Source organism: Prunus persica, chromosome G1 (genome assembly GCF_000346465.2).
Source record: "Prunus persica cultivar Lovell chromosome G1, Prunus_persica_NCBIv2, whole genome shotgun sequence".
Lineage (NCBI taxonomy): Eukaryota > Viridiplantae > Streptophyta > Magnoliopsida > Rosales > Rosaceae > Prunus > Prunus persica.
In genome coordinates this window covers 6,580,854-6,593,767 of record NC_034009.1, presented here as the reverse complement: position 1 = coordinate 6,593,767, position 12,914 = coordinate 6,580,854, and the positions used below count along the sequence as shown (strand labels likewise).

The window sequence follows — 12,914 nt, the reverse complement described above, 5'->3', positions numbered from 1 at the left end:
TTTTTAGTCATCCTACAAGTATTTTCAGAGACCCCTCGAGGCTGGTCTCCTCCATCTCGTCAACAAAATCCTCGATACAAAAACTACGCTTACCAGAAAAAGCCATGCCACTAACAATCAGATGTCTAACACCGATTTCTGCTGTAACATTGATTACATTGCAGGCAATTATATCCAACTACTTCTAGTGCATGTTTGGTACATCGTATTAGACTCTGGATATAAGTAAATAGTCCATGTCAGTTGTTTGATGTCAACTTGTATTATTTAATTACCGGACTATATTAAACTGATTAGGTTTTTAATACTCTCCTTACCGACTAACTAATACAACTCACACACCCCAGTTTAGATATTACACGTTTAATTATAAGATTAGGCAAAAAAACATGCTCTACATTTCTTATTTGCTATCATCTCCTCAAACATATCTCTCTCTCATGGGTTGATCAGCAGCTAATGACTACTCCGATGAACCTCTAACCCCAGCAGGTCGGCTCTTCCTCCAGCCCCTAATTAACAAAATAATCCATTGTGCCATAGACACAGACTCAATCAAGTCCCCTCTCCAACCACAGATTCTCACAATTTTGGTTCCCTTTTAGTTTTGATTGATACCCATCTTAGTTTCAAGTATGTGTTGTTCAGTGTTAAAGAAATTCAGATTTGAATATTCGATTGTGTAGGAAATTATTTGCTACACAAATTGACAGATTTTTGATAGATTTGGTGGATGGTGGGTGTGGGCGTGAGGGTGGGGCTGCTCAAGTTCCAGATTGGGGGTTGGGTGTGTTGAGAAGATTTGGGGATGGACTACGATTGAAAAAAATCAAAAGGCCTGAAGCAAAAGGCCTTATAATAGAATTTGGTGAATTTGATAGCAGAGAAACATTAATTTATATGGTTCTTGGTTGTGGTTCAATGCTCCCAATCTACAGGATAGGCCCTCCCAAGCGAAACATAATTGTATACATCCTTGATGATGAAATAGCATTGAAGATCCAGTTGATGATATAGAATCGCACTGTAGTTTCAATTTTTATTTTATCTAGCATTGTATGTTGCAGGTATAGCATTGTAAATCTAGCATTGCTATAACTTAGTTAGACTATTTATCTGGTGTAGCATCAAACGTCTTATAATATTATGGATAAATAATCAATACTCTCCGAAACAAATTAATACTATCCGACTAAAATTAGTCAGTACAGTCCGATGTATCAAACGAGCCCCCATAGGTTATCAAAGCATCACTTGGCTCTCATATCATGATTCATATGCAAGCATGACACTGCCATATCACTTGGTTCCGCCTTCCCTCTTTTATATATGTGTACGATTTTAGTATAATCTATAGACCTTGTGTTGCAAATTGCAATTCATTTGCGGCAAAAACAAAATGCAATGTAGACATCAAATGATGATAGGATGCATGGCAAAACAAAAGCATGGCATTGATGGCAAACGACATAAAAGACCACTCTTTTTTCTTTTTCTTTTATTGTGTACAGTCAATCTCATCCAACATAGGGATACAAGTAGGGCTGGCAATGGGTCGTGTCGTGTTGGGTTCGTGTCGTGTCGGGATAATAAACGTGTCAAGAATGCTCAACCCGAACCCAACCCATTTAATAAACGTGTCGTGTCGGGTTCGGGTCGTCTTTTATCGTGCGGGTTTCGAGTCGTGTAACGGGTTCATAAAGAATAACATGCATGTTACAAAACTCACAACCGAAAATTTTAATTAAAATTAAAAAAACAGGAGAGAGTAGAGGAAATATAAGAGAGAGAGAGAGAGAGAGAGAGAGAGGAGAGAAGATTGAAGGAAAGAAAGAAAGAAAAAAGAGAGATGAGAGAAAACTAAAGAGAAGGAAAAAAAAGAAAAAAAAAAGGAGAGAAGAGGAAAGGAAAAGAGAGGAAAAAAAAAAGAGAGAGGAGAAGAAAAAAGGAAAAAAAAGAAAAAAAAAGAGGAGAAGAGAGACGGAAAAGAAAGGAAAACTCAAAAAAAAAAGAAGCATTATAAATATTAAAAGGCATACCATAAAATCACAAAGTTGGTTGTAGCATGGTGGATAAGATGTTTGAGAAAATGAGGATGGGAGGGGTTCGAAACCCCTTGTGTGTGTGTTGAAGTCTCCATTTGTCTTTATTTTTTAGCGGGTTAGCGGGTTGTACACGGGTTGACACGACCCGTGACACGACCCGTTTAATAAACGGGTTAGATAGGTATTATAGCGGGTTAGCGGGTTGACCCGAAATCCACCCGTTTATTAAACGGGTCAGAACGGGTTGACCCGAAATTGACCTGTTTTTTTATCGTGCGGGTTGAACCGGCTAATTTCTCGTGTGGGTTTCGAGTCGTGTATCGGGTCGTATCCGAAATTGCCACCCCTAGATACAAGGCCACATGTAGGAGTCAATCTCGTCCGGATCTACTCATGAAGTTACTCTACATGTCTAAGAAGATTACAAATATTTAAAAATATTTAAAATAAAAATTCTAAAAATTTGTTGAAATTGAAATTAACATTTAATCTTTGCTTTAACTTTTAGAGTACCGTTAACTCTCCATTCTCTACCATTTCAATACAAACGACAAGAACCAGTATAAGGGTCACAAGAAAAATAAGAAGGTTTCCCCTCGCGACTCGGACACATAAAAGTCAAGTGTTCACCTATCTTCCCACAATGTAAACAATCCATGAGAATTGCACATCCATCGCTTAGGCCACAACTACCACAACATGAGTCTCTAAAGAGGCAACCACAAAAATTACAAACTACCACACACCTCTTGCTAACAATTGCGTTCTTTGGGACATGATACTTGTAAGGGCATGTTTGGGTAAAGTGAACACCCACCTTTAAACAATACTCACATTCACGACCTGTATGCAATACGTTGATCCATTGTTAAATACAATAAAAGCATAAAAAGAATCAGTTATTATTATATATAAAAACAATGAATGAATGAAGATGATAAAACTCAAAACTCAGTATTGTGAGCACATTATATAAAATAACAACAAATACATAGATGTTATAAGAGATTAAATAAAAAACAAATATATGTAAATAGAGAAGCTGTAGGCGCAATTTTTTTTTTTTTGGTCCTTAAAATCAATAGCTTACCAATAAGTTTTTCACTATCTGATTCATCAGTATCCGATTCATCAAACAATGATACATCAGTATCCGATTCATCAGCCTCTGATTCATCAGCCTTACTCCCTGTTTCCCTGCAATTACATGGTTAAATACACAAAGAAAAAAGGTGATGATGTTAAAAAAGTTAGAAGGAATGACATCTACGATCCCATCAACAAATAACGATATTATTAAATAATAATATATCGGCTATGCATCATGCATACACCAAAATAACTTGGCTGGAAAAAAAAAATCTTCAAAAACTGATTCAAAATTTTGGCATAATATTAGATGTTATGTCATAAGAGATTAAAAAAAAAACGAATATATGTAAATAGAGAAGCTGTAGGCGCATTTTTTTATTTTTTCTTTTGACCCTAAAATCAAAAGCTTACCAATAAGTTCAAAAGCCTCCGATTCAACAGCTTGTGATTCAACAATCTCTGATTCAACAACCTTGCTCCCTATTTACATGCAATTATATTGTTAAATAAAATAAATAATAATAAATAAAAAAGGTGATGATGCCAAAGAAGTTAAAAGGAATGACATCTATGATTACATCAACAAATAACCATATTATTAAAAATCGGCTATATCATTTACACACCAAAATAACTTGGTTAGAAAAAATCATCTCTAAAAACTGATTCAAAATTTTGGCATAATATAGATGTTATGTCATAAGAGATTTTTAAAAATATATATGTAAATAGAGAAGCTGTTTCTTTTTTTCTTTGACCCTAAAATTAGAAGCTTACCAATAAGTTCAACAGCCTCCGATTCAACAGCCTTGCTCCCTGTTTCCATGCAATTATATTCTTAAATACATAAAGAAAAACAGTGATGATGGCAAAGAAGTTAGAAAGAATGACATCTATGATCCCATCAACAAATAACGATATTATTAATGCATCATACACGCACCAAAATAAATTGGCTGGAAAGAAAATCTTCAAAAACTGTTTCAAAAGTTTGGCATAACATAGCATTTATGGATAGTTATCAAATGATGCTATCAAATATTATACATAGGACTTTTAAAATGCTATAACAGGTTCTAAAATGATATAATAAGCTGGGCTAATCAGCCACCACCCTACTTGGTTCACGTTTTGAAGTCGTATGGGCTCTCATGCCCACCGCTCTAATTTATTTGTTTTGCCGGGAAATCTCTTTCCGATAAACCTGTGTTGTCTAGATAGAAATTTTCCCGAATCTGTTTTGTTTGTTTTGCATCTTTTTGCTTTCTCCTTGTAATCTGTTCCTCGGGTTTATGGGGTTTCTATGATCATCTTCGATTACGACCAAAAAAAAAAAAAAAATTTACACATAATTTTCGCCACAAACCCTTAACTTAAACGAAAGAGGGAAACATACTGTTTGGCTCTGTCCGGTGGATTTGCAAAAGTGGAGACACGAGGCCGCTGTCCATGACTGTGTGTGCTCGAAAGGGAAAAACGCCGCTGTCTATAAAAATGCCGCTTGGGATTTAGGGTAAATTGTGAAAGAAAAGAGACAGGGTTATTATATAGGCTTCAGTGGGCTGCGGAATCCTAACGTCTATAGAAATCCCGGTACAACACGGACTCCCGCGCCCTCATTTAGAAGGTTTTACTATTTTAACTTCTATCAGAGAGAAAAAGAAAAGAAAAAAAAGATTTTACTATTTTCACTTTTTTTAAAAAGGTTTTTTTATAATTTGAAAACCGAGTAACAAGAAGCGCAGGAGGACCGAGCCTCAGCTCGCCGAATCGGATCACCTCGATCTCGACCTCTCCAAGTTCGTTTTCCTATAATTTCTTCTTCATCTTTTTTATTTTGCTCGTAGATTTGTGGACGATGTTATGAGATTGAGATTGTGGTTGAATTTTACAGTGATATCAAAGGGATTATGTCGGCACTGCACCAGATCCAAGAGAAAGCTCACAAGGACGGGCTTAAGAAGAACGAAGAGACCATTTCAAGGTGAGCCGAATCTCTCGGTCTGATCCAATTTGATTATCGCGGAAATTCGAATATCGTTTCTTTGCGAGATTAATTCGATTGTCATTGTTTTATTGCTTAGTTTTCCATTTCGTTTACAAATTGCAATAAACTCTGAAAATTGAAGGTACAATTGCTTGCTTATTTGTGTTAGTTCTGATAGAATTTACAATATGAATCTTTAATTTAATTTGTGAATCCTGATGAACGATCTTTTTTTAAGCTTTATATGAAATGTTCAAACAGCTACTAATTTAGGCATTTGGATTTGATGCCTTTTGTATTCTTCAATTGTCAGACAAAGTTTTGCTGCTAGCATGTTCAAGAGACCTAAATATTCTGATAACTTCTTTAAAAATTTGTCAAACGAGGTCTGTGAAAGGAGAAGAAAAGAGCTAAAACCATAGATGATCCTGCGGAGAAATTTGAATTTCTAGTTAATTTGTTTTGATGCCCGGAATTTTTATTCTGATTACTAATTTGGTTGTATGTAATATATGTCTGCAGTGTGAGAATTGCTTGAGACTGAAACTGCCAAGTTCCAAGGACTCTATGAGAAGTTCTGCAAGGACCAAGCCAACCATCTACAGGCCTTGAAAGGTAGTTCCTTACAGTTTCCAAATCTTGTAATTGCATCTGATTTCTCTTCATACTATTAAGCGTTTCTGTGTAACTGGATTGTAATTGTAATTAATAGCATAAATTCAATTAGATAGGTATTTACCTAATCAGCAACTAGCTTATTTGTGTGCATATAGTGATTTAGCTAAGTTTCTTATCAGCAACTAGCATTTTTGTCTGCACACTTTTGGTTTTGGATTTATGGATACGAAGCCTCTGCTTTTTTATACTCTGCACACAGAACATGACATTGTCGACTGTCATCTTATGCATGTAGCTCCTTTAGTTTGGCTCCATTTTCCAGTAACAAGTAAAATTTAAGAGCATCATATCAAAACTGCAGAACTGGCCTTGCAATTATTAGTTAATATAACCCATCGACTCTGTTGAGCATTGTTGTTCTATTTGACACGACAGGCATCATTTCCAACTATGAAGAAGAGAATTGAAGGCTCTGCACATGATATGAACAACTGAGTAGGCAACAAAACTCCTTTACTCCTCCTTATAGTGAAATCGAATACGCCAAAATTTTCTGATGGGTTGATGTCATGTCAGGAAAGATAAAAAGGAGTCTGATGATGAGAAAGCCTGTACTGATAAAATTGCTAAACTGGAAGAGTCCTTGAAAAGGAAGAAGCAGGTACTACCCCTCTCTCTCTCTCTCTTCCTTGAAAAATAAAAAGAAGCTTGTACTGATATCTCCATGTATATATATTTGTGCAAACATGTCTCAAAACCACATTTTCTGTTTATAAACTCAGGATGACAGAACTTTCAGCGTTCTGAGAAAGACTCTTGGCTCATTTACGAAGAACCTTGTCTATACATGGGGGAAACTTCATTTCCCTGGTTTTTATTTTTATTTTTGGAGAGGAGTGTTGGGATCAGTTTGTATGATAAATGGTAAACTGTTCTCAGGAATTTATTCATTTCCCATGAAATCCAGATTAATCCCAGATGTTTGTATAAGATGAGATATCACGACGGTCACCATCGTCTATTTTGTGTTGTGGTTTAACTATTTTGTAGTAGTGGGTCTACTCCTAAAAACTTGTATGTTTTACACACAAAATCATCCCCACGTCATGCCAAACACGACGGTATGCTCGAATATTTGATCGTTCAATTAACGATCAAAGTTTTGCCCTATGTTGTACGAAGAAGGATATGGGTTCACGGATACGTGACATGGTGACACAGGGAAACATAAAATATCAAAAAATTAGAACACGGACAATGGTGAAGCCAAGGAGTTTGTGTGTGTGTTGGGGGTGGGGGGCGGGCATATAAACCAAATAATATATTTACAGATTCATAATTGGATGTCTTGATGGATTATGCTAACCGATTGTCTTTCAATTGTGCAATTGACGATGATCTGACAGTTGGATTGCGATCAAACATCTAGGATGTGTTTAGTGGACCATAGTTGTCCTATAGGAATTTTCGGATCAGAATCATTTGGTCGTGGTATGGTGTGGTTTGTGTCTATATATCTACGTACTTATATAACTGAAAAGTTACTTTGCATGTTGCGTGTGGTGTTGTTTTCATAAATTATATATGGTTATTATATGAGAATGCTCAAGCTATAGTTTTGCAAGCATGTGTCTCGGGAAGTGTATGCTTGCGGGTTGAAGGAATTTCATACTAGTACACTTATTCACGGTATTCATGGTTTTCAATATATGAACGAGCGTGCAATGGTTTCAATTATCATTATGGTATTTATATATACATCTATATGGTTTTGCTCTCATTATTTGTAAAACGGCGGGGTTAGTATGTTCAGTATACTTGTGTTCAAAACTTTGTTTTTATCCACTCATTCGAATTTATCTCATGTTTTTATCTGTTTTGTGCCCCGCGACTTACGAAGACGAGATTGACTACACCACGTTTAGGCATTTATTCCAATGTTTTGCCTTCCATCAGCTGTAGTTCTCCTATTTCGATTATTTCCATTTGAACTCCTTTCAGATTTGTAAACCTAATCTTAAATTAATTGCTCTGGATATTGTCCATGTTAGAGTTGTGTTGAGGGCTTGCGGCCATTATTACTTGGATAGGATTTTGATTTGCGTTGAAACTATGTATGTTGGATTGTTGGGATTAAATCATTGAGTTTTCTATATGTTAATATTTGGGGGAAATGTTCTAGTTACAGGGGAAACCCTGTCGGAATCTTGGCAGAATGCTTGTTTTAAACAAGGCTAGGAGTATTCTGATAAAGTAGGCCAGACATTTGCGAGGTGTTGGACAGACACAGAGTTCGTCACGGATTCCAAGAAAAAATCCAAAGCGGGTCCTATCACTCAAGTAATCTACCCTTCTCAACAAAGAATCTTCATTGACCAGAAAGCTCACATCCTAAAGGTTATATATTGTAACATGGATTACTTAAGTTACACCCTACGTCAGAAGGAACCACTTAAGGATATATTTGTACACTCATATCAAACCCTAGTTCCACTAGAAAGAGTCATCCAAGCCTTTTGGAGTAAGAAAACTTAAAGCATACACTAACAGAACTCAAAATACAAATAAGAAATACCTGAACCACTGAGGTCTACTTGTTGCCTTACACCTAGAGTGACACATTCTATGGTAGGCCGATGGATCGCTCATTAACTATAACCGGTCACCGAGTATATCCACACCATAGACCAGTAATTCGAGCCGCTATTCCCCAACATATTGTAATTGTATAACAATTGATATGTTTTTTTTAAGGAAGGCTACCGATTATAGCATGTTCAGGAATCCACTGCAAAAAAAAAAGAAAAAAAAAGAATGATATTCATGATCATAGAATGATTATTAGGATGAGAATGTAATTTGTACTAAGATCACTTGTTTCTTCATATATATATAAGAGCTAGCACGCCCTTGTTTACAAAAACCAACAGAACAAGAGGAAGTAAGCTCTCAATTTATTGTCAACACGTAGAAAACAGAAAGACATCATCACACACACCGGTAATTTCCAAACAGAAGATAACCTAGAAGGTAGGCTTGCGCACAAGAACAACCGAGTTGACAACTTCATTATTTGGATGGAAGATTGTAAGAAGCTCAAATCCCAGCAAGTCATGCTCCTCAACAACAGGGTACAAAAATGCTCTTGCCCCTTTTGCACTCCTCACAAGCAAAACGCTTCCCTCCTTCATGTACTTCCCAATATGCCCAAGAATCTTTATCTTCTCTTCCTTTTTCATGCCCACCAAGGCAGCCAAAAATATGCAGTCATATTCTCCAAGCCTCTCTCTAAGTTTCATTACATCATGTGTCTCAAACTTCATCCTCTTTGCTAGCTCAGCGTCTGAAGCAACAATTTTTCGAGCTACATCGTTCGCCTTCTCATCAATGTCAAAGTTGTCAAAATTAGTGGATTTCATGTGATGAGTAGCCATTATCATGGAAGTGAGAGGCATCGGCCCCGACCCAACAAAGGCTACCTTGTGTGGATGCACCAACCCATTGTCGAGGAGAATCTTGTGCTCTAAGTTGGCCAGGAGGACATAGTTACTGTAATAAGGGAAGAGATTGAGATTGTTTAGAGGTTGAGGAACACTCACAAGGAGTGTGGCGAATTCAAGCTCCAAAAAGCCCTCGGCTCGGCCACAAAGATTCATGAGACTCTCACGCATAACTTGGGCTTCTTTGGACAAGTCCATGATATCTATGTCACATGGAAGAATGCATAATTTGACCAGCTGAGAGAAGAGGGCATTGACTTGCTTTGAAGGTCGAAGAGAGTCAAGTTTGGAAATGCTTGAATGAAGTTGTGTAATGCGAGCTATGAGAAGCTGGGCAGGAATTTGGGTTTCCGAGTTGGAGATTTGGAAGGAAGCCATTGGTGATTAGTGAACACGTTGTCGTTTAGATTGGAGTATATGTATAGAAGCTCTGGTTTGGGTCTTGTGGAAAGGCTTTTCCATGTATTTATAGGAATTCAGAATTTGGATTGCATATGCTACGTTTAAAAATCTCTAGATATGGTCAACTCAAACGGGGTGCTTCATGCCATAGGATCTTGGTTTGTTTCATATAGGTTATATATATATACATACACATCAAATGCTGAACTTTTCTTCCGCCAATATTTTCTTTTTTTAGATGAGAAAATAATATAAACAGACATTCTGTAAGAATCCTTTTATACAAATATGTGACTTTTTTTTTTCTTCTAATATTGAAACATAACATAGGTCCCAATTTAGAATTTTCTCCTCAATTAAATTTCTTCTTTAAAAAAATTGCATCGTGTGTGCGTCGAGTGCTAGCATATTAAAAAAGAAATAAAATTGTATCAAATCTTATATATGAAATTGGATGATCACACGTCAATGGGACCTAGTTAAGTGGAAAGGGGTCTTCACTTACTTATTAGAGGTCTCAGGTTCAAACCCCCATAACATCTTGATTGTATATGTAAGAGAGAAACCCCTCCCCGTAAGTAATATTATCACTTATAAAAAATAAAATAAAATAAAATAAAAGGATGATCACACACCACCTCCACCTTTATTAAATTTGTGAGAGTGCATGTGCCATCAAATCCAAAATATTATTGGTTTGGATATATAATGAAGTAAAGGAGATTCCTTCCACACGCGTGTTCTTCCATGAATGGATATATAATGAAGTAAAGCAACAGATCCTATAACTCTTTCATGTTCACACTTGAAATTGAATGTGAACGGAATTTAGAATCAGAGCTTATTGAGGTTGAAAGAGGCATGGGAAATGCCTGAGAGACAATCTCCTGGAGGGTCAAATTAATTGTATGTCCAAATTTTAAAGATATCTTATTTACATGCTTACAGAAGAAAAAAAAAATTCTATAGATATTTGGTCATTTCTACCCAAAATATAATATTTTGACTACTTGTTGCCAGATATAATTACAAAAGTTAAATAAAAAACCCCGCAGCTGTAATAGCAATTATTAATTGGCAACGAATTATTTAAGAACCAGTCAAATATGTATGAGTACAAGCTATGTTGCACGGACACTCTATTAAGTTGGAGTGTCAGATACTCGGACACTCAGACATTTCTTGGATACTCCTTAAACATCTGTGTTCAACAATTAAGGTCGTGTTTATAGTCAAAACACTCTACGAACATCGTTCAACTCATACTTACAGTTAACTAATGTGTTAATTCAATCATAATTCATATAAAATTAATAAACTACATTTGAAAGACTTGAAAACCTTGAATTTTCCTATGTATGATTTTAGCTCAATGTGGTAGATTTTGAGCAGAGGTTAAAAAAAAAAAAAAGAGATTTAAGACTAATCAAGCAGTACCAATGATTCATAGCTCACTCATAAGAGCATTTGCCTGCACATCACTAATCTCAAGTACGAATCCCAACAACACATTTCCTCTCCCCCTTTCAAACTTTCACAAACAAAAAAGAAAAAAACAAATCAAGTAGTTGAATTTGAGGCCAGAGAAAAGACCAATCAGTCAAACTCGTGGAACCAGCCCTACTACCAATCTTAATTAGACATGTGTCTTGTTGTTCTTTTTCCATTTTATAATTTTATTATTCTTTTTGCTTTTTGTATGTTTGCAATTAAATAAGTAAGTTTAACAATTACTTCATTTTTCTCCTACAAATGTTATTGCAAAATATATTGCCAAAAAAAAAACACAGAGGCTGAAACTGGATTAAGCGGATTGGGCTTTGATGCTGGATCAAGTCACTGAAACTTGACTTAGCCGTGCAGCCCATGCCAGCCAGGTTAAACAATGGGTCGATATTGACATATTGGGTCTTTTCAGGGTTAATTATGAATCTCACTATCTTTTTTTTTTTTTTTTTTTTTTTTTAAGGAATGAATCTCACTGTCTCACACCAAACTATTCTATTACTATGAAATTTATTGTTTTGGCAGTATGATTAGAAATAACTAAATTGTTGTTTTCATTTGCGAAATCAAATTTCAGCTGTTGTATTTTCACAAATATTAATACATTTTAGACAAACATATTGCAAGAAAGGGATTCAAACACAAAATTTCTTGTGAATACGCCCTATTTTGATGGAGTTATTTCAAAAAAATGATTTGAATTTGACAATGAGACTAAATTTTTTATATAATTTATAAAAAAAAAATTAGAAAACACTAGAGTGAATGTGTTAAAATTACAAGATATAGTATATTAGAATGAATTTGAAATTACCTAAGATAGAAGTCCTTTGGAATTAATGTGGCTGCCGGTTACAATCTGCTTCAACTTGGAAAGTGTTCAAAGTCAAATTGGTACAAAGAAAACTTGAAAGGGTCCAACACATACATAGCTTGGCTTTGGTTCTTGCTGGATCAGGTATTTACCTTTTCCCATGTATAGAGTTTGTCTCTCTTTGGATGTCTTTCATGAGTTTTTATTTTTATTTTTTATACAAGCGATATTCTACTTTAATTTAATCGAAATTACGGAGAGAGCGATTTGAACTTGAGTGCAGAGTGAAGAGCACATCTACTTTAACCAACTTGACTAAGTCCATATCTGAATGTCTTTTATGAGTTCTTCATATAAATAAAACCAAGATTATGAGTATTGTTAAAAGAAATTTGAAGATAACTTTTTTTTTTTCCTTCTGGAATTTGAAAGATAACTTAGGATTAAATTTTTAGCTAGTTTTGGAATATGTTTCGGATACACTAACCAAGAACATAAAAAAATTTCTCTAGTCCCAGGACCATCAACACTTAGGATGTCTTATTTTAATTCGTCTCTCTTTGATGAGAAAGTTTTCCCAATGGTCCTTCCCTAGTCTCTCTGTGGCGCCTACCCCATCTCCCTCCTCTCCAACAACCAACTACCAACTATAAAGAACACTCAACAAAAAAAATTCAGCATTAAATGTATTTTCTCGTGACATTACTAGTCCGATAAATATGAGCTCCCATATTCCATGAAAGGTATACTAGTGATATTTTGGGATGTGGGGTTCGTTTTTTATTTGGAAGTGTCCGAGGGTGAGAAAGAGACAATGATATGGATTTGACATTGATTTTTTCTTTTAAGCCGTTTGATTAATTATTGAGTATACAAGGTATTTCTAATTGCCGAGAACTGCATGCGCATATACTTATACATGATATTAATAATTGATTTTTTATTTATAC

The 12,914-nt window shown here is 35.5% G+C and overlaps 1 protein-coding gene and 1 long non-coding RNA gene across 2 annotated transcripts; one reads left to right on the top strand and one right to left on the bottom strand.

The window, feature by feature from the left end:
- Positions 4,829-6,813, top strand: LOC109946522. Its single transcript, XR_002269663.1, has 6 exons — positions 4,829-4,936; positions 5,032-5,121; positions 5,647-5,739; positions 6,178-6,237; positions 6,319-6,403; positions 6,525-6,813. It is a non-coding gene; the product is annotated as an uncharacterized LOC109946522 (long non-coding RNA).
- On the bottom strand, positions 8,584-10,371 carry LOC18790379 (nicotianamine synthase). The gene has a single exon (XM_007227556.2). The coding sequence runs from the start codon at positions 9,618-9,620 to the stop codon at positions 8,766-8,768; it is 855 nt and encodes a 284-aa protein (XP_007227618.1). The 5' UTR covers positions 9,621-10,371; the 3' UTR covers positions 8,584-8,765.